The sequence below is a fragment of the Triplophysa dalaica genome, chromosome 17 (genome assembly GCF_015846415.1).
Source record: "Triplophysa dalaica isolate WHDGS20190420 chromosome 17, ASM1584641v1, whole genome shotgun sequence".
Lineage (NCBI taxonomy): Eukaryota > Metazoa > Chordata > Actinopteri > Cypriniformes > Nemacheilidae > Triplophysa > Triplophysa dalaica.
Genome location: NC_079558.1, coordinates 2,683,199 through 2,710,164, shown reverse-complemented (window position 1 = coordinate 2,710,164; position 26,966 = coordinate 2,683,199). Strand labels below are relative to the sequence as shown.

Here is a 26,966-nt window from a genome sequence, read left to right as displayed (position 1 = left end):
GCCCAATGCTAAATGTGTCCCTTAGCATCCCAATTAAAATCTATACTGTATATCCACACCATTTAGATTTGACTTCCATGAGGTATTTCAAGTAGTGGGCTTCATTTTCACAATACAAGTGTATTATACCTCTTTTTTTTATATGCGATATTATCGACATTCTTCATAAAATTACCATAACATTACATTGCTTAACCTCACACTTGTCTTGCAGAGACTGAAGCCCGTCATGGATTTTTAAGTGCAGAGAGAGAATTTAATATTAGCCGTAACAGAAAAGAAACAGTTCACCCAAAAATACAAATTTGCTCATAAACCTCATGACGTTCCGAACCCATATGTCTGTTTTTGTTGACTGGAAATCAAAAAGATGCGATTTAAAACAAAAACTGTGATCTTTCATTTAAAATTATACTTCAAATGGTAAGAAACCAAGCACCCGGCATCAAAAATTGTGTTCCACAAAAGTCATCTGGGTTTGCAGTGACATGACTTTCATTTTTGGCCGAACTGTTTCTTTCACATTAGGGCTTTGTGCTCCCTGTGCTTCAATGTGTCTGTGTCCAAACCCAACCTGGCAGCTTCTCCCTCTCTTTGTTCCACAGTACGGAGGGCAAATTGATATCTACAGTGTGAGAGGACAGACAGACACACAGACAGCATCTTCCCCTTCCGAACACTCACACCACCCTGTCTTGCTTTGTATCTCAACAATTCACCTACCGTTCACTCCACCCACACAGGAAGAGGATACAGTCTATCCACCCCTCCCTCCTTCTCCATAACCTTATTTTATCCCAGCTGGAAGCGGCCGGGTGATCATGAAAGAGACTAACTTCAATATTCCATGTTGACCTTCCTCGGTATCCTCGCTCCTATCATGAGCTCTCGGAGGAATTGTCCTGCTTGTCTTTCATGCATGTACAGAACATGTCAGCTGTGTACAATCCGAATGCATCACTTCTGCCTATCCAGATGATATTGACATCTGTTGTTGTAACATTATCCGGGGGTTTAAATGTGTTAATAGCTCAAACCCACTTGAGAAAGATTTGTTCTATATTTTGGGTGATTAAAATGTTGTCGAATTATTATACTTTTTACTGAATTTGATGTCATTATATGCACTTTTAAATGTAAATTTATTGAGGTAAATTGCGCGCCATGATCTCATTATGTATCATTTTGGAGCGCTTTCAATAAAGGAGTTTGTTTTGAATGTGTCAAGTCTTGCCGGGATGCTGTCAGCCATGGGAATACAGATGTACCGTAAATATTTGACCTTCACTGTGTCTCAAGTGAAGACTGTTATACTAAAGCAAACCCTTTTGGATTGCATATAAAAAGGATTTTCCCGAAGTGATGAAGGGGCATGTTTCATGCATGAAAGAAAAGAGAACTCCTACATGTCCATGTCACGCCATTTCCTGCAGTGATTTAACTAAAGGTGACACGCCTCACAAATAAATATATAAATTCTGCCAACTTTAGGCTAGTTTATGGTTGCTAAGCAATGCCATTGATTAGCTATATTTATTTAGATCGCAAGGTGGGTCTCAATTCGCTAGTTGCCCAAGATGGCACCAGTGATCTTTTGGGACACAAGGGTTGGCAGACTAGTTTCCGGTCGTACACTGTATGGGTAAAGGTGGATTTGGGGAATGCAAATATGGGTGTTTTTTAGATAAAAAAAGAAGAAAGTAGGCCTAATATATCAGCAATATTATAGATCATCTTCACATTGCTGCAATTCGTTAAGCCAAAACAACTCGGAAAGAAGTCTGCCGAAAGCTCACCGGTGCAATCTTGTGCAACTAACCCATTCGAAGAAGGCTGCGTCCTCCGGAGGTCGCATTTGTCGAGCGTTTTGTCGTCATCAAGGATTTCAGGTTTTATTTTAAATAAGCATTTCAAGGTAAGATCTACAATGATAACGTATTAAGATAAGTAAGCATTGTAAATACATACATAATACTGAAATGAGACAAAATTGATGACGTTTGCAGGCGACCTCCGGAGGACGCAGCCTTCGAATTGAGACGCAACTTTCGTTGTTTACAGGTTTACTGATATGAACTTTCCCGACACTGATATTTCCGTCCAGGTGTGAGTTACTAAAGCATAGCTAGTACAATTATATCTATATTAATACAACTTTAAAAACTCGTGAGCCAGTGCCTTGTACATAGCAAATGTTATTTTTACTGTATCACTGTTAAATTATAATCAAGCAGGTTTCTTACTGATGGCCTAGCTTTTTTGCTTTCGACACAATCTCTGTAAAAACAGTTACTAAATGTATGTATGTTATGTAAATACTTGCAGGTATCACGTCGGATAACACATTTTTTAAACAACACACATCTTCTGCACACACACAGCACTTGTGTGGGCACTTTTCTGCCAGGAGGGAGAGATGAAATCTTGTAATGAAACGGAACAAATTAAAGACTTTGAATTTGCCTCTTAATAAACACAAAATGCTCATAATTATAAGGGGAAGATGTTTCTCTGGTGTGATATAAATACTGCTTTGCTTGTCTCTAGTCAGTCACTTAACAGAAAATAATTGATTTTCTCTGTATTGTATACATGAAAAGATGTATCATCATGAAAATGAAGCACAATTAAAATACAACATTAGTGTGTTTTTATACTTTTCCTCATTTTTGTTTAAACAGATGTGGTTATTTATTTGAAAGGTTTCAAGTGCAATCTTCAATAGCCTATATTGTTCTTTAAAAACCGAACCTGCCGGGTGCATCGTGTCTGTATCTTCTCCGCCGGGTTTATTCATTTGCCTTCCGTTTGTCTTTGTGTGTAACTAAACCAACGTCTTGCTGTAGCTCTGCCAACAATCTCCATCTCTGTTTTGACGAATTTAGAGACAAAAGCAGTAAGATGTCAAGGACTGGAAGCCATTGCCAGTGTTTCTTCTTTCTGCACTAGAGTAAAGCCGCGGTACGGCTCCCACGCTCACTGAACCCTGGGTAGAAATCTCCACCTGTCTGTTTTTATTGTCATTTTCTTCTGGAATGTAAAGAGGAGAATGTACAACATACAGAAAACTATATAATCCAATATGCATGTGTTTTGAGGGACACCTAAACGGTGTAATGTTCCGTAATGGCCATGTATGGTGACTTTCGACTCTTGAAAAGATGAATAAAATTTTGTTTCTTTGAAAAAAAGACGTAAGCGTCTCATTATTTTTTTATTTGTAATTTCCTTATCATAATGTGCATTGTAAAGCAATATGATCGATACTGTAAGAAAATTTAAGTTTTTATTAATTTGTCTCTAAATTGATTTGAATAGTTGTCTTCTAACCATTTTAATGTACTGTTTTAGTGGTTGTCAGAATTATTTGAGTCATTATCACTGTAAAACACTTCACTTACATCACTAATACTTCATCTTTTACAACTTTTCAACTAAAAGGGATAGTTCACCCAAAAATAAAATTCTGACATCATTTATTCACCCTCACATAGGTTCAAAATCTGTAGCTCTTTCCGCTGTGGAACACAAAATAAGATATTTTGAGAAATGTCTCTGTGGTTTTGAGACAATGGGGGGGGGTCAATGTTGTTCGGTGACCAACATTGTTCAAAACATCATATTTTGTAGATAAAAAAGCAATTTCCAAGAACATCAGTTGATTTATCATTTAAAAAATATAATAGATCATTTTTCGAGATTGCAAATTTGTATAAATTTGTACACTTATTAGAAAAAGCAATAATGGGGTCTCACTCTAAACATCCTTCAAAGAAGATGTACTATATGAACGTGATCATATGAATTCTATTCCATTTTGAACTTACAGGTATCTTAAACAAACGCCTGACTGCATTATATACCTGCACATTTTCTAACAACCTTCAAATTGAAATGCATGTGTTTGTAGGCTGCATTTCTGAGTATAATAAACCCATTTCATTCCCTGCAGAACTTTATTTTACTTTTATGTTAAAGTGCGTTTGCTAGCTAGGGGTGTTGTTTGTGTCATTTTGTTTTGCCTAGTAAGCTGCTTTGATCTGTCTTGTATATTTCCTGCATGTCTGTATTTTTGTTAATAATATAGAACAACAAATAACTTTACATTTTTCGACACATTTATTTGTTTAAACAACTTTATTCTAAATACTGGTAAAGCAATATAAATATAAAATCAAATCCTTGATCTTTTACAGAACATGCATAAGAAAAAGCATATGGTGCTTTTTATTGTATTGTGTAGAAAATGTTAAGTATATCTGACAGTAGTGATAGCAATTTAAGACAAATATTCAATTTCCAGTCTGTTTTGACTCTTTCAGTAAGGTTCCTGAATTTGAACGCTTTTGAGTGAGTAAACCATTTACTCTTATCTCCCCATTATTTTTTTCATCTATTTTGTTTGTTACTCCTTATTTATATCCGAAAGGGATTATACAGCATGTATACATACATGTATGTACATGCATTTATACTGTTTGTGGTCAGTACAGGTCATTATAGGAATTTATTTTTTGGACAACAACATTTTTTAAAACAGAATTTCAGCATTGAGGACGATCATCAGGCAACATTGCATGCTATTGAGACCATTTGATATTTAATCATTAGTAATCTGTACATTATATGGAGGCCCCAAAGAAATTTTGGATATGAACAGATATAGACGCTTTCTAGATGTCAAACAACTGTGAACCTGTGTTGACATCATACAGTATGTTTTCTTGAAATTACTTTGGGATCAGTTGGTTAGAAAAGAGAAGCTATAGCATCATTTGGTTGCAGTCATTCAGTGTGATATTTTGTTATCAAATCCAACACTTTTATAAACTGTACATTAAGTGTCCAAATATTTTTTTGGGACCTCTGTATGTTACTGAGAATATAAAGTTATGGGGTTGACATCTCAGTCCACAGCATGCTAAAATTGTGACCATGTGATTATTGCAATGATGACTGATATGTTACTATTTGACTTTAGCATTCTGCATGTAACAGAATTGAAATTATTTAAATCATTTAAATTATTGAATATATTTAAATCACTGTATCTAATTTGTATCAAAGTATCAAAGTTTAGTTATGACATGCATAATTGTTTTTTAATTTTATAATTTGAAAAATTAACTTTTTTGCATGTTTTTTTTTTTAAACCATGGTACGTGTTTTGATTATCAGGAGATTTAAGACTTGCTCAGATTACAGGATACTCGGACAGATTTTACCCTGTTTTCCCCCTCCCTGTAATCATAAAGATCCGTATCCATGGCCTTGATCGGGTCTGATGTTGGGTAGAGATTATCATGTAATTTATGGCACAGATCAAATCTTACACCTCCCGACCTGCTCTGCTCTGATCGGAGCTGCCCCGATATCAAACATTTTTTTGCATTTTTTTGCATTTTTAGGATTTTAAATCGGGATGATGATGTTGGTACTTTTACAACATCCAATGAGAGACACGACTGCAAGATGTCAGAGTGACTGACAGAGCAGTAAACATTTTAACGCAGTGCGTTGGAATGCGGAGATGTACAGATTTTAACATCTAGTTGGAATGTGGCAGCATAACATATACCTCTATAATGCATCCTTAAAGTTGCACTTCACAATGCCCATTGTGTTCTGTATTTTACAAAGTGAACGCGAGCTGTTGCTTCCAAACACAACTTTATTTAACTTCTACCAGAAACAAAACATCTCTGCATGACCACCAGTAGACATAACGTCATACTACCACTATGTGTCCTTTAACATCCATGTCATTCAATCATTTACATTATTTTCTGGTGAAATCAAGTGATGGGCGTCATCTGGTACGATAATCTTGAAATTATCTTGTAGTGTGTGATGCGTCAGAAATGTCAAATATTTTGGTTTGAGTATGGTTAAGATTTTAATGTTTTATTTAATGTTAAGATTTATGTTTGTGCTGCAACCAAATTGTATAACTGGTCAGTATATTAAAACTCTTGTAGTGTGAGCCAGCCTTTAGAAAACCTCATGTGATGGTCTTTCTTATACGATGAAGAATCAGTGTTATGGTTTGTGTTTTAAAGGAAAGGACCCTCCTCTTTTCACCAAGTTTGCACTCGCATCTCACCAAAGACGCAGCAGTTCCACCTGTGAGCAGAAACAAACTCATCATTACCGAAGACCTCAGCTCTCCACTCCTTCATTAGGACCCCCTAAAGTTCTGCCGTGAACACATGGACTTGTGTCTTGCAAGCAAATGCCCCAATATTCAAGATTCAGAGTGACATTTCTTATTCTCATATAATTTGTTTTGTTATAGCTATTTCATGAAGATTATCATTATTGCCGTGGACTGGGAGAAACCATCAGAACTTAAACCCTCTTAATATAATATATATTTTTTGTGTGTACAAAAACATTATGTAAATACATTTAGTATGTGTTTATTTAGAAGACCAAGAAGTAAATATCTTGTATAAATACATAAAAGATATCTATCAAATTAAGAGGGTTTAAGTTCTGAAGGTTTCTCCCAGTCTATGGCAATAAAAATAATCTTCATGAAATAGCTATAACAAAACAAATAGCCTATCTGGTACAGTTTAAATATAGTTTTTCTATGATGTGTCATAATTTTGTTGTAGGCTTCACTTTAAAACAATGTTTTAATGCCTGTTTTGGTCAGAAAGTGAGGCCTCTTTGTTTGGATTTGATATTATAACTGAAATGTATGTAATACATTTGACTACAAGCAATTAAGAAATACTATTTATTTAAATGTACGAAAACCTACTTTTTCCACATAGTCAGTCCGACAAAGATCACATAATTGTCATTCTGGTGTTTATTGATATAAAGCGTTTCTTAAGTTGCATGAATTTGAATAGAACCTTTTGTGGATGATCAACTTTGGGTCTATAAGTTTGTGTCTGTGTTGTAAAAAGTAAAAATCCTAAAAATCAGCTACCCTTAAAGAGTTTGTGACTTTCAAAGGAGACGATGCTTAAGATGATGAAACTGAGATGAAGTCCTGTATTCAAATTGAGTAAAGAACACTTTTCAACCTGTTATGATCTCTTTAAAAATAATAATATGTACCGCAGACTAAACACCTTTTGGGGTAAAGGATTAGTTATGTAGTCGCAAAGTAAATCCGCTGTATATGTGTGTGCGCCTGTATGTAAAAAATTTAAATATGAAGTGAGAGAAGGCAATGTCCAATTTTGATCATCTTTGCATGCATGGTCCAGTCAGTAGTTTATTTTAAAATAAAAAATAACATAAGTTAAAAATGAAATACCACTTACATGCAAAATACTATAATCACTTCAATAAAACTATTACATCAAGGTGAATGTGTTTATTGTATTTATCCTGCTGAACACGATATATTACACCGCCATGTACTTAAATCTTTTTAACCATGAAGAAATATAAAGTAGTTGTAATGGAATTTGTATATTAAAATAACTGAAAGAGAGAAGCCTGTTAAACAAGAGTAAACTGTTTAACAGAATTGTTTAATTTTTCTCACTAAGGTTGTGACACATTTGACTTACAATCACACTCGCTTATTATACTGCATCCAAAACCATCATATGGCCGGATTTCACCAGCTATACCCAGGAAGAATCAGTGACTCTCTGCCTCGGACAGATACGAGATTTTATGCCACATTACACAATACATATCTTTGGCAGACAACACATTTTCCCTCCTGAGTATCCATTTGATCGTTCAGTGGTTTAGAATGGTTTGATCCAATACAAAAATAGTACAGACTGTTGTCTAGTTCAATCTAAGATAGACAATTACGTATAATAAAGCCTTAAAAGGCAAACAAACATGGAACATATTCAAGAGTATTTCATGAAGATTTCTGCTTGGCCCTCCGGCTACACGGCCTAGGTTCAAACGCACAGAAAAGTGCAGGTCGCTTCGAGTTCCTCAGTTCTGTACACTGTTGTCCATTACATCTGTGAGTCCATAAAGATGTGGTGATGTTTTTCCCAATGTCAATAGTATGGCAATACAGGTCCATTTCGTTCAAAAGTTTTAATTGTTCCTATTGAGTCCAACGCGTAGGCCAGCGTTGATTAAGCATTGCAGTGTACAATGATAAAGAGCATTAATTGTTCTTTAACATTCAAGAAAATATAAAAAGTGTTGTGAATAAATAACACTCTTAAAACAAGACGTGTTTAACACCCTGATCAAAACACAAGTCTGCTCCAACTCTCAAAAGACAGCAGGCATGTACAGCATCAATTTTTGACAAGTACATCATCATAAATACGAACCATAAACTGCCCCATAATAATGCAAATACATCTTCTCAATTACATGATGTTTGATAAAAGATATTTAAGTATTAAGAGTATAATGTTGATTTTATGATTGCATGTTAAAACTTCCCTTCTTTTAAAAGGTCATTTCTTTTTTAGTCTATGGGTTTAGCTGCTGACTTTTGTAACATTTAAAACGTTTCAATGTTTAAATTTGGGCTCCAAACTGGAATTCTACAATCAAATAGTCTGGCTTAAATTAATAACAAATAAATACAGAAAATCGCTAAAAACATACACAATTCAATATTCAAAAGAAAACTAATTGAAATCTTCTGTAATAAACTCAAAACTGGTTTCAGATTGCCACATCACCATAACACTGTGCTACTCTAGGTAGGTGACAAACACAAGGCCATGTGTGATAAACTTATTTTTAGTCATAGAAACACACAGTTAAATACCATCTTTTTTCAAAATCCTTCATTCGTCTAGAATGAAACTACTGCATTGCTACTTCACAGTAAAAATCAGTTTTGTTGCATTTTGTTCATCTTCTTGTCGGTTTGTGATGCAGCCATGCTTTAGTATCTTCTGAACACGTTCCAAAGCAACAGTATCTGATTTTTTGTGTTGTAAACAGTCACAGTTGATTTCCAGTTACTCCACCAGATCCATCCAAACTTCGATTGAAAATGCTTCATCTTAAGAAAGATTGTGTGTTTGATCCGTCTTTGTTCGGGTGGTTTTTCTAAAGAGATTGATGATGTGTAGAGGCACAGTCTTTGAGGGAATCCAAATACTGTAGGAGATCCAACCTTTACACTTTGTTCTCCTCATTCTTAAAAGCAAAAGTAAATGAAGGGGTCTGTGAGTGCAGCTCTCTGATGGCAGTAGAATGATGATCTACTCCTTTTCCCCATCTTCACTGCTTCCTTTAATAGACAAAGCACAACAAATTTTACCCAATGAATAAATAAGAACACACAACAAACTAAAAGTTGTTATGCTTCTGACCTCCAGCAGAATCCATATCTGAATCTGAAACATGCGTGATGGAGAAACGTTACACATTGGATGGAGAGACGGTGAAACGGGAGACCTGAGCCACAGGTTTACTGCTACTGGATGGTAGGCTCGGCTTTGTTGTTACATCTGGCGGAGACCCCTTGGAAGATGTGGGGAGGGGTAACAGGGAGAAATCATCTTCCCATTCAAACCCTGCACCTGAAATCAAAGACAATAGATGGCAGAAAGGTAAATAGGTGTATTATAGAAACAAGCAAAACAAAAAGCAAACTCTCTAGCCCAAAAAAGGAAATGTACGAGGCTCTTACTCTCTTCTGAAATGTTTCCATCAGAAGAATCATCAGAGACATTGACCCGTTCCTGCAGGTTTGGTACTTTGCTCTTTACACTCTCTTTGCCTGACTCTCCACCAAGAGGAAAGCTGGCATCGGCAAGCTCTCTGGTAGGACTTTCCTAGAGAGATTTAAACAAAAATATTTTTGTTTCATAGTTACAATATAATAAAATGATTTAATGAAAACACTTACTATTCATTTTTACCTGGTCAAACAGATAAACTGTGACATCATCAAAGAAGGACACCACCTTCTTTTTGGTCTCCATTTCATCGCACAGTGAATCGCTGCCCAGTGTTGGCATCTTCAGCAAGCTTCTGAGATTGTGTGCATCGCTGCAATCGCTCACAATAATAGGTACAGGCAAAATCTCGTCCTCACTTTCTTCGTTTTGCTCCTGAATGCTGTACGTGCGCAGCTCCTCATCTGATTCATCACTGTCCTCCGAGTCGCCATCTTCCTCATCTGCCTCCTCTCCATCTGTGGGAGATGCCCGTCCTTCTAATGGAGGGGGAGGAGAGCAAGAACGTGAGGAGTTTCTTTTACGTCCACCATCTTCAGAATTTTCATTCTTGGATTCTAGCGGCTCATGTGTAATTGAATCGGATACACGTTGGCTTTCTTCAAATACCACTACCTCCTTTTCGGTTTCCTTCGCTGGGCTCACTGGTTCTTCTTGGGACATGATGTCACAGCTCACATCATTGACTGCGTCATTCTCTTCAGCAATGAGAACTTCCGGAATGGGCTCGTTGACGCAAACATTGGTGTTTGCAATATCTTCTTCAGGGGTTTGTGGGTCAAGAGGATTTTCCTCATTCCCTACGTGTTTACAAGGTTCCTCTTCCATTGCACTGGGACTAAAGGAGGTATCTGAATCAAATATTTGAAATTCTGGTTGTTCAAGTTGAGGAGAATGATCTGATTCTATCCCAAGATCTTCAGCATCAACGTGATCTTTTATCATTGAAACTTCATTCTCAAAAGACGGGAGAGACATGACCGCAGGGTCATCAGCAGAAGAACTTTCATCTACTTGTGTGGAGGTTACATCTTCAGTCTTTTCAAGCGTTTTTTCATTCTCCTTTGTAGCTGGAAAAAGAGTTTCATCTACATTGGTCTTCTCTTGAGGAAGCGACTCCTCTGTATTTATAATTTCTTCTGATTCATCTCTCTGATCCACAAGTTCATTGAAATCCTCTTCGCTTTCTTTATCTTTGCCCGCATCATAATCAGAGAAGTAGGCTGAATCTCTGTATGGAGTATTATCACTCAGTGCTTTCAGCTCCCCATCGCTGCTCTCAGATGTAGTCAAAGGAATTTCAATATCAAGCTCTATCTGCTCCGCCTCTGCACTTACAATCTCTTGTTCTTTGCTGACAGATGTAGTCCCAAGGGTTAGATTTACCAAGGGCTGGATTAAGGCTTTGGAATCTTGTGGTTCATGGGGTTCCTTTAAGACAAACTCTGGAGATTCATTGTTTTCTGTGTCATAGCCACTGTCGACAGTTTTAGGAGAGCTTGACGGATGAATCGAGGCAGGACTGAGCGTCTCATTGGAACATGCTGTAGATGGTATGTCAATAGAGTCCATTGAGTCTGGGGTACCGACCTGCTTTTGTAAAGACTTGAATGTTGGATTGGTGTAGTCAACGGTTTCCACTTCTACTGTGAAGTCACCAAAAATCCCTGAGGTTACGTCGGTGATGTCATCATCGCTACAGTCATCAATCTCCACAAGACTGATACTTGAGTGTCCACGATCCAAACCACTGTCCGCAGTTTTGCTAAACTCTGATTCTGCTTCCAAATTTGGTAATTCAGCTGGGGTTTTCTCCAGCTGTGGTGTGATGGTAACCGCTTCAGTTTTAGGGTCTGCCGGAACTGTATCTTGATGCAAAGCTTTTTCATGTTTGGGGATTGTGCCCACCACTGCAATATCCACATACTGTTCCAAGACATCAAATTGTTTTACACCGTCCCTTGATGACTCGATTTTGGAGACTATATGTCCAGCAGATAAAGGTGCTTGACCTAGATGTTGGTCTTTTTGGGTCAACCCAATGATTTTCCCTGGAACACAGTCGATCATAAAACAGTTTCTCACAAGTGCCCCTGTTAGAGGGTCCACAAAATGTGAACTGCTCAAAGCCTGACAGCATGGCACGGGATATACTTCAGCCTCTCTGGGTTCATGGCACATATGTAGATATGAGCTACACTCCGGTGAAGGGTTTGAAGGTACATGTCTTCCGTGAACCAAACATGTGTTACTCTTAACTGTCGCCTCTAAGTAGTCAACTGGTTTTGCCATATGGTATGCCAAGCTTTCCTCTTCTGGCCAAGTATCTTCAACATCTGTCATTGGCATTGTGTAGTGGAAGTCTGCATAAGATTCTTGCCCACAAGACCCTTGCCTCTGATACAGCCTTGTGTTATTTGCCGGTTTGCTGTCGGACCAGCTCCTTCCTCGCCTCTCTACAAATATATCCTCTTCTTCTGATTCACTGTCACCTCGACCTACAAACTTAGCTCCACCTGATGCCATGTCAATACAAACTGAGTGGTTGCCTGGCATGGTATTCCTTAATGAGCCCATCATATCATAATATCCTCCTGTAACATTCTTTCCTATTATAGCACCTTGAACGTTCTCCAAGTAAGGATCAGCATAGTCTTGCGGAGGACTGCCAACTGATGGTGAGACACCTAAAGGGTCCTCTAGTTCTCCAAGAGCTTTCCTTAGGCTTCGAGACCCCCAGCTCTCTTGTGGAGGTTCAACTGAGTCTCCTATCAGGTAGGGGTTCATTCTCTTGGGCGGTGATGGTTCGTAATAGTAACCTCCATCTCTGTCTTTGTACGAGACGTAGTGACCTGACTCCCATGGCCTGGGAGGGCTACCGTGGCTTAAAAGAGGCTCCATAGTTAGAGACATAGCAGGACTGTTGTCTGAATCATAGGCACTGCATTTATGAAGATCTTCTGACCAATACATGTCTGGCTTAGTTTCAATGGGGCAGTTGATACACTCCCCCGAGTCTCCACTACCTGTTAAAAAGCTCCCATTGCTGCCTCCAAATTCTGGACTGTAAGCACACATGGTGAAATTCATATCAATATTGCTTTGTACTGGTTCCTCAATGCGGATGTAGTACTCATTACTCACTGATGGGCTGTGAGCACTTAGGACGGGTACCACAACAGGGGTCTGCAGTTGCTTGGGGTCGTAGTAAGAAACCCCTAAGGCCAGTCCTTCAACTGCACAGCCCCCCACTATTCCGCCAGGAGGGTAGAAGACCTCCTGACAATGAGGATTGCCTTGACCCAAAGTGCCAGTTGTGGATGAAGAATGATAGTGCAGTTCAGCTCTAGCCTGTTCCCACTTGTACTCAAAGTTGAGGCCATGACTGGTTTCAGTAACTGTAAGGATGTCATCTCCAGATTCAGAGTGGTACCCATCTCGGTAGGGAACTGCTCCAGTAGTGGGAAAGAGGAATTGGTGGATGACATGGGCATGTCAATGGCAAGTGCACCTGATCCGTGTAAATTAGCATGGCTTGTGTTTGGTCTCATTGAGTTCCAGCGTCTTTCGAAATCCTCCTCTGCCTCGCTGGCACCTTTGGCACATAGATAGCTAAGTAGCAGATGAACTTCTTCCGCAGTGGGCCTCTGGTCAGGCTGAAGCCAACAGAATTGCATGACTTCATACCTGAAAAAAATTAAGTTGTGTTAAGGAATGGCACCAATTGGATGGGGGGGAAATTCAAGCCTCTCATAAGTTTGCAGAGCAATATATAATTTATTAGACACCCACCAGCGGTCAGCAAGAGGGTACTTAAGGAGAGGTTTGGGCAGCTTTAATTGCTGGTCCTTTACAGCATAGCTCAGAACCTGTCTGTCTGAATAATGGCGGTATGGCTGATTGCCCAATTCAAAGAGCTCCCAGATGGTTACTCCAAGAGACCTTAAAGAAAAAAGAAAAAAGGTATTCTTTAGTTGTAAACTAAACCATAACGTTGGAAATTAATCGAGCATATTTTCAACATCCATGCAACATCCATCTCTCTAGATGTATAACATACTATAATCATCACAGATGTTTAAGAGGTGGATTATTCTTCTTCTATACAACCTAACTGCCAAAGGCCTAAATTTGTAGTCTGATACTGTATTACAATATATTGTTTTAATTACAATGAGTATTATGCAGCTGCTGTCACTTTACTGACCAGACGTTGCTTTCCTTTGTTTGGTCCACAACTAGCAGATTACCATGAACCTCATCCACCAGTTCTGGAGCAATCCAGCGTAAAGGAATCCAGGTCTGGTCTGATGTCACAAAGTAGTCATCCTGGGAAAAAAATGATTTGTATAATATATTTGTGTTCACATACATTTACAGTAAAAATCAAATAGACTGGATTGAGATTCATATTAATATTATATCCTTTATATGCTCTAATATGATAAAGATAAACAGTTTAAAGGGTACATACTTTGTACTTGTTGTGCGATAGTCCATAGTCTCCGATCTTGACATTTATGTCTGATGTTAGAAGGCAATTTCTTAAAGCCAAATCACTGTAGAAAAATATAGGTACCATGAATAAACATTTCCTAAGCACATTCTAGAAACAGCACATGGTGTAAATGATATCATTTCACAAGTTTGCCCGCCCATTTAGTCTTGCTAGATAATGGTAGACAAACTTGCTGTCTTCGAAGAGGGCTCGAACCCGAGGCTTGGCTCGAGCTCCGAGCTTAAGGCCTTCAGGAAGATGACGTACTTGGAGTTGTGAGTGGTGACCCCCGGCAACAAAATCACTGATGCTGGAGTGAAGTATGCACACTCAGGCAGCATCAGGAGATTGTTGCAGGAGAAAACCATGAGACCAAACAGTCTGGAATGGCAAATTCTATACTGTTTCCCTAAAGGCTAGCTGAGCGATTGAGTTATAAAGTACGTCTTCAGTTACAAATTTGCATCTGGAGAGCATTTATGGAATCAAAAAAAGTGTAGTAAAGTATTTTTTTAAACGTTATTATGTTATTCCTTTCATAATTTTAAGATTAATCATGACATTCCATACCGACTTTCCGAAGTGATTTGTGCATACAGTATAAAGAGCATATTTCAGCCATATACAGTACTTAAGACAAACAGTATATGATACATATAATTTTATATTTGTACTATTAATATAATTACAATTATTTTTTATACAATTATTTTTAAAGTTAGTAGTGCAAATGTACACCTTATTAAAAATTTGCAATAATACCTTAGTACCTTAATTTGAATAATTTTACTGTAGATTGCTTATTTCCATTAATTTTTTCTTTTGTATCCATTGCTAAAATGTGTTTTCTGTAAAGCGGCTATGAAACAATGTTGAATTATGACATGCACTATAGAAAAAAATCTGACTATAATATACAGTAGACATAAGAGGTTGGCACACCTGTGGATGAAGTTGTTTTTGTGAAGGTGCAGTAGGCCTGAGGTGATCTCACACGCCATTCTCTGAAGCAGTAAGGGGTCAGGTAGTGTGCAACTGCGCAGGTAGCCTTTAACATCACCCTGTTGCCATGGATAAAAAAAACATTCAGCATCCGCAGATCACAGCCTGATTTTTCTCCACCAACCACAAGGGGGAGATGTATGACAAACTATCTTCAAGGAGTTCTGGGTGAAAAGATTCCACCTTCAAGTCTCTATGACAAAAAACAGCGATGACTGCCTTGGCAAATGCAGCTAAACATGATAGACTATGATATTCCTCTTGACAAAGGCTCATTAAAAATGATCTCCGGTTCTTCTTGCAGTTGCACATATATAAAATACACAAATTCTTTGGACTAACCAGAGGGCAAAACTCCATGACCAATAAATAGGGCGTGACTTCGGTACACTGGGTGAGGCATTGCACTAGAGCCGGGTGCTGTAAAGACCTGGAAAGAATATTTCAGCATCACTACAATTCATTTATACTAATATTACATTCTCATTAAAGCGAAAGCACATAATTTCGGCAGCACCAGCATCAATAAAAGATAAAGAAATTGGTTTCCCACCCTCAGTCCATCGACAAAACAGATCACTCCCCCAAAAGCTCACTTTATTGGCTGAGATAAGCAAACAAACGGAAAAATCGAACTATAAATGGTTTATTTGTCTTTGTATGTTAAGCAGGAAAAAGAAGCAGCATTTTTAACTTGTGCACATAACAGGTTTATTGTCTCACATTATTTTTGGATAATCACATCATTTAGCATACTTCTATCCAAACTATCCTATAGTTCATTTAGTTGTAATAGGGTAACTTTAGGTTGATCTACAGTCCCAGAGCTTGATCTGTAACCACCAGACTCCAAACACCACATCAAAGCAAAATGGGAATATATACTGTAGTATTTATTTACCGGTAAGGTCGCGCTTCTTCCAGAAAGTGCATCTGATCTTGAACACTCGCGCTGACTTTCAGTTCCTTAACAACCACCTGGGTACTGCTGAGACCCAAGTGGACCTCCCCCAACAATATCTGTAAAGGACAACAGGCCGACATACACGCACATGTACACAATGCACATACATACACAGACGCACAGAGGAAAGACAACACATAAAGGTATAAAGAGTGGGAAAGTGGACAACACACACAGTTACGGGTGACGGACAGATATAAATAGATGCAGACAGGAAGGAAATGGGCAAACAGGAAGGCAATGGAGTACAGATAGTCAACACAAACAAAACCCAAAAAAGGATTTAAATCAAGTCCAGGAATCGTGCAAAAAGACGCTCGAAAGGAAACAGATGCACACGAAACCAAACCACATGAGGATTGATTAAACATGCAGCCAGAGACAGACAGACCGATGGACATACCCATTGAATGGAAAGTTGGGGTAATTGGGGTTGTGTGAGTGAGTGAGTGTATGTGTGTGTTACAAAAAGACAAAGCAGAGAGAAAGAGAAAATGAGAAAGAAAGAGGCAATTGTTCTTATTAACTACTGACGTGAACGGCTTCTGGACTTTACAGCTTAACAGAACTATCAAAGTCCCAACATCCAAGGTTGAGGATGAGCGCAATATTAGTAAGGTAATGTAGCGTGACAACATTTTTACATCCTCAGGGAAAGAGCTAAACTAAACGTTTGATCTGTACAAGCGCATGCGTAGGACATTTGTCTGTGAGGTATAAACAAATAAACAGGATTTACCTTGCCGAACCAACCATGTCCAATCTCCTTTATGTAAAGTAAGCTGTGGCGACCAAGATCATTGGACCTCAGCAGCTGGACTAAAGCAAGAAGACAAAGAAAGTTTAAAGCAAACTGGTCTGACATATGGATAGCTCAAAAAATAAATGTGTCCTATTGTGTGACAGCGAAAATGTATAACCAAAAAACTAACAATGAAGATAAATCTCTTTAATGCTACTTGATATTATTGGATAAATATAAATATTAATAATATAAAATAAAGTTTTAACAATTTTTTGTACAAATTAAGACAAAATGTATTTGTCAACTACCCATGTACATTAGAATCCAAAAGTTAGAAACTACATTTTAGTGAAAATATTGTGAGTCAAAGGCAATTTGAGTGAAGGGTTATAAACTACAGGCCCATAATCTCAGATCACGCTTATTTTTCTTAAACATCAATGAGATTGGAGAGCAAATAGAAACTTTAGAGATTTATCTTGAGAAAAGGAAATCTTGCAAAAAATCTAATCACATTTTTGGGTGAGAAAGCTTAGATTTATAATCATTTAAATATTTTTTTTTAATATGATATAGTATAAAAATAAATCTCACAAATGTTTCCTTAGAGTTTTAGAAGAGATCTCAATGTCAAAGGTGAGCTCAAGTACCAAGTTTGCAAACAAGTCAATATTATTTAAGATATCAATACCAACATTTCTCATCAAATTCATCCAAATCCAAATTCGTTAATTAATTTAACAGCTCCAAATTAATATATTTTATCTTATTTGTTTTGAAAGTTAAGATGATACTTAAATTAAACTCATCTGAGAAATCTTGAGATATGAAAGAGCAACATGAACACGAGGAACAACATTTCCACTGGAAAATTGGAAATATGTGACCCTGGACAACAAAATCAGTCTTAACGGTAGATTTTTCGAAATTGAGATGTTACATCATCTGAAAGCTGAAGAAATTTCTATTGATATAAGTTTTTTAAGGATAGGACACTATCTGGCGGAACAACAACTGTTTACAAAGCTGGAATTTGTGGGTGTAAAAAAGCAAAATATTGAGAAAGTCGCCTTTGAAGTTGTTAATCTGAGGCACTGTAGCAGACCATCCACTCACAAAAAGAAAGTTTTTATACATTTAAGGTAGGAAATATCTTCATGGAAGATGATCTTGACTTAATATCCTACTGATATTTGACAAAAAGAAAAATCTTACATTTTCATCCCTACAATGTATTTTTGACGATTATTAAAAATGTGCTACTTAAGACTGGTTTTGTTGTCCAAGGTCACATAAAAACATTTGAAATATAATTTCTAAGCAAGACTTAGGGACAGTATACATTACTGTACTTTGTAGAGTACACACATAGGCTAGATCCACTGAATGAAAAAACAAGCAAATCTACTGAAGAACAAAACGAAAAACAGCAAGAATCTTTACAAATTAGCATTGTTGCCTCAACTTCAGCATTTCTTCAATATACAGTAACACACCCTTAGTGTACGCAACATCTGAAGAACATTTAGTGAAGACCCTTCAAAATTCTCCAAGAGAATCATCCTCCCAATATCCTCTCCAGAAGGTTAAGAGTGAAAATCTCCTTCGTACAAGTGATGTTAAACGGCAGAGAAGCAAAGACAAAAGTAAATCTGCACAGTTGGTTGAAAATCATTTTTCTAAAATCCAAAAAACGAAGAGACTAAATAGAGAGACACGGTGGCTTCGGCTGTACTAAAGTGATTTTCTGTACCATTCATGCCCTTGTGTATCTCTATCATCTCAAAAAACCATCACAGTCCCTTTCTGTCTCTCTCTTATCTCATCATGGAGACAAACAGACAGTTCATTGTAAGTGATTATGACATAGTGTCTCATTCTCATCCCCTTTTTATGCAACGGCCATATTTTACGCCCATGTGGCGATACAGAGGCCGTTCAGGCTCTACCCCCTCACAGAAAGCCTTCGTTGGGGAGAATCGGACTCTTTGTCACCGCTGGTGCTGCCTGGTACCTCAGAGTGTATAGAAACACTGACGCCATTATTCCTGAGGTCTCTAGTCTGACAGCAGAAAGTAAGTTGGCAGTACAAATCAGAAATGTTTGATGTGGGTGAGAGATAGGAGAACAAAGAAGATGCATAGAAAAATATACAAATTTAACCAAAATGGGACACTTGTTTGGAAGAGATCCAATGTTTTTTTGCTATAAAATTCTTAAACTTAAATTCGATTCAATTACTCAAAAAAGCTATTTGGCTCAATGTGTGCAGTAAATGATCAAGAATAATAAAATACTGCCAACCAGAAAAGTTTAGAAGCAACACCCTTAATGCTGAAAAGCATATCAAGCAGTCTTGGCACTCAAAAAATAATTCATATAATCATAAAAATAATGCGGCATAGCAAATAGCACAAAAACAGTTGTATTTAATTTTTTTAAATAATTAAGATTTTTTCAATGGTACACCAACATTTTTTTATGAAAACTAAAATGTACATATATTTAATGAACATATGTCATGAATATTTCTAATAGAAATAGTTTGACTTTTTTGTACTTTTACACAGTTTAAACAGTAAATTTCATTGATTTCACAGCTACAATAATACAAATGTTTTTAGTGTAAATTTTTTCGACGTAAAATGACCGTAAAATAAGAAATAATATAATGACAATATATCAACAAAAAGTATCAAAACATATCCGAATATTCAATCTTTTGGGTGTCTCTGCGTATAAATAAGCGTCAACTTGTCACTTTTACTGTCTGTCAAATCTATTATCATGGAATGCAAATGAATCTGAATAATAGTTTTGTGAAGTTGTTAATGATGTGATTAATATCTGTGCGAGTAAAAACAGGCTGCGTGCATTTATAAAATGACGTAACCCTCAGAGTATTTGCATGCTCAGAGCTGGATGTATGCGTGAATAAGGGTGTGTTTATGACCACAGCTGTGTTAGGGTGGATACTGCACACCAGAGTGCAATGCAGGAACTGTTTGGCTCAAACTTGTTGAATCAGATGAAAAATGTAATTAACTTTGTCTGCTCTTTGTCCCACTACTCCTCATAAGATAAAGACATGACTGACTACAGACAAACGCTACAAACGCCAAGGACACCTATGACCTAGCCTACTCATTGACTGTGCACAGTGACGGAGGCAAACATGCTTGGTCCAGCACTGTAAATGACAAGCTGGTAGATTATAGATCTTAATTCGTCCTCATTGGCAAGAAGGGACGTCATTTCAGCTATACTTTTAAAAATACTATGATCAAGATGGGATATTTTTTTATAATAAACATACAGCAACGTGTCAGAGCCTTGGTGTAGCACTTAACACATATGCGTTTCTTGTTATGTTTGCACAAAAATTAGGAATTGGTCCCTTTACAATTCATAATTAAGAAGTGTTCAGTGGCCACGCCTCACGTCATGCTGAGTTAGAATGACAGAAAGAGGAATTTACAGAATTGCAAACAGATGGTTTTCAATATTCTGAAAGTAGTTTTAAAACAAAACCAATAATGACATCATTTGCTTTGACTCATAACGCATATGGCTATCAGGTTGAAGACAAATTAGACTAATATCTATGCATGTATGACGACATTTAATTCATTCTGAAAAATGAAATGTTTTCTAAACCTACAAAAATAAATGTATTCAAATCACATCGCTTCACGTTTGGCATATCAGATCATATTGAGGAAATGAACTGCATTTAAATCATTTGTGAGCCAATCCCACCCCTCCAACACAAAAACCCAATGACTTCCTCCCAATGACTTCCTCCCAATGACCAATCAATTACAAAAACCGTCATATATTTAAAAAAGTGTTAAATAAAGACCATTCCAAATTTCAAAGATGTATTGAGGTCATTCCAGTCCTGTGTCTGTTGAATTTCAACAAAATCAAACCTCAGTAGTGACAAAGTCATGCAACACCAATGTGAAAGACTGACAGCGTGACAAGACGCATGAAAACTGTGATTGAAAAATTGTGGTTAGCACATTAAAAAACTTTTCCTGAATACATGTACAAACATTATTGAGACAAACATTATTCCTTGCAGTATTTGGAGTCTTAAAAAAATAGAGACTTTTTGTGTCTCTAGTTTTCATTTTCTGCAAACAGAAACAATATTCTTATTTGAAAATTGGAAAAAACCTAAACCATTTTACCCAAACAAATACCTATAAATAGTCAATTGAAAACTATTTTAAAATGTTCTCAATTTTTTCAGAGGCTGTAAATATAAATAACGGCATGACGACCGCTTGATATCCACTGGATATATATTCATTTATATGCATCTTGTCTCCGCGTTGAGAGATGAACTGATGCATTAACACAAATGTCTGTGAGGTGGCAGAACACTACATGCGCTATTCTCTCATCACGTAAATGAAATGGGACAGTGAAGTGTTGTGTGAGAACAGAATCTGGCCAACCGCAAACTCTTGACTTCTGACCTGTACTAATCTAAGCGCATTAGCTGGCAGCATCACTGTCGGCCTCTCATGAAGTGAGCTGTTGTTATGTGAAACACAGTAAAAAGAGAGCGAGAGAGAATCTCTGCGGATCTGACTGCACACATCCCCTCACGGATTCCTCAGATTCCAGGGAATATTTCTGTAGGCTGGCTGAGGCAGAATTATGCAACAGGCAGATGTTTGTTCGGATGAAGCAAGCGAGAGGAAGTGGAAAACGGAGACAGAGAAATGCAATTTGACTGAAAAGAAATTCTGTTATAAATCCAATAAAAAAGTGTTTAAACAACACAACGATTATTTAATTTCTTCTTAAAGAGATTTAGTTTACTCTTCCTTGCCGTCCAAGTGAATTCGTCTCTGAGCCATTTCTTTCTCTTTTCATCCCACTTGCTCCTTGTTGTCTCAGGAAACCCATAGATTATATTCCAGAGAGACAAAAGTGAATAGCAACACAGAAAAATAAGGAAAATGGTGGAATGATCTGGACCTAAAAACATGTAAAGAACCAAAGCGCCCATGTCTAATCAACACGGAACAGCTGCATTTGGTTGTAAAGGTCCAGAGCATTCAGGGCTGTGGGAGACTGTTCACCCCAGGAGGGGACAGTCGAGGCTGGGCCAGAGCAGCAGGGCGTTGGTCCTTTCTGGATTTTACACTGGAGAGCTTGTGGGTTGGAAGCAACACATTAACAATGTCCCCTGGAAAAAAATAAAAACTCCGTCCAGAGAATGTGGAACCCGTGTGGGAGTTGCGCAAGTAGAGTCAGAAAGGATATTGGACTGGGAAGAAAATGCTCGACAGCACGTTGAGCGATATCACATCTGGTCCTAGTCACATGGCATGCTTAAGTCGAGTCTTTGTCATTTAAATACATGCGCAATATCTTTGGACAGGGTGTGTGATGACCCACCTGATCGGCCGGGTTGCTTGGCGACGGGTAGCGAAACTTCGGTGAGAGGAAGGATGTAGACGTCAGGCCCAGTGTGAGATGCAGGCGACGGCGGAGTGGACATGTCCGCTGGGTAATCCTCTCCCTCTGCATTCTCAAACTCCTATGATTGAAATGAAAAAAATCAGAGGTCAATGTACAGTGACATGGATGCATAAGTCTTGATAGTAGTGCTGGGCAAAAAAATCGAAAAAAGCTGTGAATCTTTTTTTTTTTACACAACATGAGAGCATGAAAATTCAATTTCATGAAGTCTGCAATGTTGCCGTGTTTGAAAGTAAGAACTCTGTTATTCAATCACCTTTGGATTTACAATTTGGCAAAGTTATTTGCTTGGAAAAAAGGGAGTTGACTCTGAATCACGCAAAGGAGTCGTCCCTAGTCCGATCGTGAACCGCCGCGGATTTACGTCACTAGATATAGTCCCGCCTACGTTTGGCTAAGACTGCCCACAAAAACTTCACTCTTCTTCCCCAAACACTGTAGCTTGTGAGCCTCATTCGCGGTAGACCAATCACAGCAGACTAAACCATCTGACCAATCACAACAGACAAGAAGTAAGGTTAGAATTACTACATATTATTACGAATTAATAGTGTTTGTACTCCTTCTATGTACATAAATCTGTTGTTGGACACTCCATAAAACAAAGTAGGACCTTAAAAATCCCTAGTTATGTACTCTTTAAAGTGAATGTTATTGCTACTACTATCCACTAGATAACAATTTTCTTTTTTCAACGGGTGGATATAATTGCAGCCTCTCTTTACAGCTAATTTTATGAAATTGTGTTTGTTATATCGTTTCTTAAATGTAAAATAACCCTTTTCTGTTTCAACATACCCTATAAGTGTGTTTAATATTCAGGTTTGTGGCTCAACATTTCATTTTTATATTCACCATTGTATTGTGATATTTACCAATCTTTTTTAGAAATATCAATTGGATTTGTATTAAATCTATAATCATTGACGCGAATCGAGAGCTTGTGAATCGGAACATCAGAATCAATACTCAGCCTTACTTGATGGATTCATTTCTTAAAAGCAAATGACATTCTGACTTGAGGGTACAGACATGTTGTGATGTATTTAGTTTCTTATTTCCTTATACTTTTTTCTTTTATTTTGAAATACATTTACTTTATTAGTTATAGGATATATTCATTTCTTTCTTCCTAGTTATTTTCTACATTCTGTTGGATATGACTGGATATACACAAAGAAATATCCATCGGATTTTCCACCAAAAAACCCGAAAATACTTCATTAGAAAAATTATATAAATATATTTTTAGGTGCAATAAGATTTTTATCTGTCTGGACACAACTTTTGAAATGTTAACAGCATAAATGTAATGCAGTAAGACAAATATTTAGTTGCAATGATGTTTAATTATTTTCAACAATTTATTTCCCTTATAGCAATGAAAAATGTGGGGATAGTTGTCAGAATTCTTATTTTTGGATAAAGTACTGACCTTATATTTATGCAAATGTGATTTCTTGATTTTCTTTTGATTTTGTGGAGAAAATGGCAAGTTGAACATCTTGACAGATTTTAAAGAGTCCCTGTCCAAAAACCCCACATGACTGAGAGCTCTTTAAACCAACAGCCTCTCATGTATGAATAATAAAACCATCCTTTGTGTTTTTCAGACAAGTCATACTAAAGTAAACAAGCAAAATACATCTTTGAATTGAAAAGAAACAACCGCCGATCTAAACAGCGAATCGTTTTGAACCCCACTAGTTTCCTTGTGAATTAAAGACTTCTTGCAATTTATTAAACAGTGCGTTAAAGCATGTGTCACCATAATAAGATCAAATGAAGACTAATCTTAAGAGCTTTCAACTTGTACGTCTACATTCCAATGTGCTTTTCACCCCCACAAGGACGAACTACAAAGAGGGATGAGACGGTCTAAGAAAGCACTTGGCAGCATCTGCAAATCGGAAATGATGGTCCAGAAGCTGCGAAGAGGCATTTTCTTTGAACGAGGCTTTGGAGATACAAGGCTTCAAGAAATGGAAAACAGTGACCTGAAGAGGTCACACACACTTACACTTACAAAGCACATGATAACAGACATAAACGCGTCCTCTCACACACAAAAACACTTACAGTAAAGCATTCATAAACCCCAAGAGGCCACACTGTACACATTCACACGCCCCACACGACTCTAATGTGACCCAGAGCCGTAGACACTATATCATAAAATGGACATTATATTCTGTATATTTTTTACATTGTTTTAAGTATACTTATTGTATATAGTTACCTACAGTTGTAACGGCTGACTGCTGAAACTGAAGAACTTTATTACATTTTTGCTTGAAACCACACAGCCGTGTCCCAGTCACAGGATAAACGTTCCCGCCAACAGTATTCTGATTACTTGGCCATCTCTGATCTGCAATATTTTATTTGCTGATGTAAAAATCACGTACTATATTATTCTGCATATATTGAATCTTAGGATATCATTTTTTTGGAACAAGCAGCATGTCCATATAAAAACAAATACTGCATAATATCTTTTAAGCAAAACTGTTGTTTATTTATTTACTTTTAACGCCATATCAGCACTATAAGGCCATTTATGGCACTAATCTTACTAATGATACAATCAAACTTTACAAGCAAAGGTACTTATATACAAGAACTATACTTAAAACAATGTTATAAAAAATTATATACAGTGAAAGATAAATAGTATTCCAAAAAGTTCTTCTCATTTTAATACTTGATTAAAAAAACAAGATGACAAAACTGTGTTATATAAAACATTGTGGCATTTGCGGCAAATTAACATTAAATCAAAATATTCTAAAATATAATAATGACTAACGCTTCAATTTCTTCCCATTACAAATGACAGCATCAGCATTAGGCATTTCCATCTTTCGCTTTTTACACTTTCATGCAATGTGGTCTCAAACTTTTGGACACTGTATAAAAATCACATTTTGAATAGTGTTCTACATACGCCAACATTAGAGAGTTGTACAGAATTCCTGCAGCATTTTGGAGAAACATTTTCAGATTACCAAATAGCAGTTAAATCCACAGGCAATACTGCAAAGATCTAAAGAATTTGAGAATATGAGTTTCTCATCTCACCTGTCCTTAAAGCACATGTGTTTGATCTATTTGAATCCTGAATAACACTCCCCACCACCGCTGGCCTCTCCATCGAGCACCTGAAGGTGCCCACATGACCCCATACAGGTAGTTCACTGGATGAAACATTTGTTCTCCAGAACACATCTCAATTTTCCAAAAACATACAAATAAGAAGCAAATTGATGAGCATGTAAAGAAGGGCCATTTCACTGTTCCTTCTCAGACAGTGTGGAGGACTAAGAATAGTGGAGACGCTCCCACAAAAATGTGTGGCTGAAAAACGCTAACAGGGAAAGAGGGTAAGGCCTTTTACATACTGTGCTTATGACATCACTTCTTTTTTTCCTCCTTAATTCCTCGAGCACATTCTATTGCACATGTGCACGACAGGCGCTTTCTTTAGCTATCAGCACACATGACCGTACACGCACAAAGCTCTTTCTATCTATGTGGACCTATTGTGAAGATCAGATTTTGCATGTATGCATAGTGTTTAAGCAATCCATCTTTGAGAAATGTGCAGTTCATGTACAAATACAACTGTTTCGCTAAATTTAGAAGTGAATTATCGAACTGACCTGAATTAAAATCAGCATCTAGAGCTAAAATAGACAAGTTTACAAATTAACCTGGAGACCCATGCTGCATTTGTAGCCATTTTACACATGGTCCAAAAATATACTTTGCCTATGGTCACTGAATTATAAAAAACAGATAAATAAACAAATACATATTTGTTTACTGTGATTCATGCACAAGCATTTGCAAGTTATTAATAACTGTATGTACCCTATATATAATTCTGATAACACATTTGTTTCCACGCAGTTGTAGAGGAAGCACAGTTTGTGCCAGATGTTTCCAAAGCAAATTTACTACATTCATACAGCACATGTTCATTTCTGACCGTGAATATACAACAGGGTACTTTAAACCTAACACCTCTGTGTTGTTTTATCTATGTAACGATACAATCTGTGTGTCCAGAAGAGATATTAGAAACATTTAAAACACTAGAAACAATAGAAACAGAAACTGTTTTGGGTACTAGATGGAGAGGACGAGAGGGAAATAAAAAGGTACTGCGGGTCCCTTTACGACAGATGCTGTTTAAGCAGTGAGCTGTAGTTCCACTGAGGGATTGTAATTACAAATACTTGGCCTTTACTGGAGACCAGGTGCTGAGAAGCATGAAAGAGTCTCTCTCTCTCTTTCTCTCATGACCACAGATCTTTCTCTTGTGTCTTGACCCACTTTGAAAGTTCTGCTGAAAAATGCACAATGTGCTCTGAGATCTTTACACATGTGCTTCACTTTTAAAAACAGGTCTATAGAGACATGCTTGCAGTCTCTCTTTAACCTTAAGAGACCACCTAAAGTGATGCACTGCAGAAATGACATTTCTCTGAAACCCTTGGCTTCTGTAACCTCGCAATGGCAAAATGACATACAAATGCATTTCTCTGTGTTTAAGCAAAGCATTCCAACAAAGCTGAAACAGATTTGTTTTATTTAAAACTGACA

General features: G+C 37.2%; 2 protein-coding genes across 6 annotated transcripts in view; one reads left to right on the top strand and one right to left on the bottom strand.

Annotated features, from left to right (window-relative positions):
- Positions 1 to 6,422, top strand: part of baiap2b (BAR/IMD domain containing adaptor protein 2b) — a 47,245-nt gene extending 40,823 nt beyond the window's left edge. For 4 of the 5 annotated variants that reach the window (XM_056771314.1, XM_056771315.1, XM_056771312.1 and 1 more), the window contains one exon: positions 606 to 3,160. In XM_056771314.1, coding sequence (XP_056627292.1) covers positions 606 to 636 — 31 coding nt within the window. In that variant the 3' untranslated portion in view covers positions 637 to 3,160. Of the gene's footprint in view, positions 1 to 605; positions 3,161 to 4,322; positions 4,351 to 6,059 lie in introns of those variants that run through there. The other variant, XM_056771313.1, reaches the window with a different exon arrangement.
- Positions 6,423 to 7,321: 899 nt separating this feature from the next.
- The window catches only part of aatkb (apoptosis-associated tyrosine kinase b), a 37,469-nt gene continuing 17,824 nt past the window's right edge, over positions 7,322 to 26,966 (bottom strand). The window contains 13 exon segments of the mRNA XM_056771282.1: positions 7,322 to 9,196; positions 9,279 to 9,488; positions 9,599 to 9,743; positions 9,831 to 13,091; positions 13,094 to 13,334; positions 13,440 to 13,589; positions 13,855 to 13,976; positions 14,122 to 14,206; positions 15,088 to 15,206; positions 15,490 to 15,577; positions 16,049 to 16,167; positions 16,851 to 16,930; positions 22,275 to 22,416. Coding sequence (XP_056627260.1) covers positions 9,168 to 9,196; positions 9,279 to 9,488; positions 9,599 to 9,743; positions 9,831 to 13,091; positions 13,094 to 13,334; positions 13,440 to 13,589; positions 13,855 to 13,976; positions 14,122 to 14,206; positions 15,088 to 15,206; positions 15,490 to 15,577; positions 16,049 to 16,167; positions 16,851 to 16,930; positions 22,275 to 22,416 — 4,791 coding nt within the window. The 3' untranslated portion in view covers positions 7,322 to 9,167.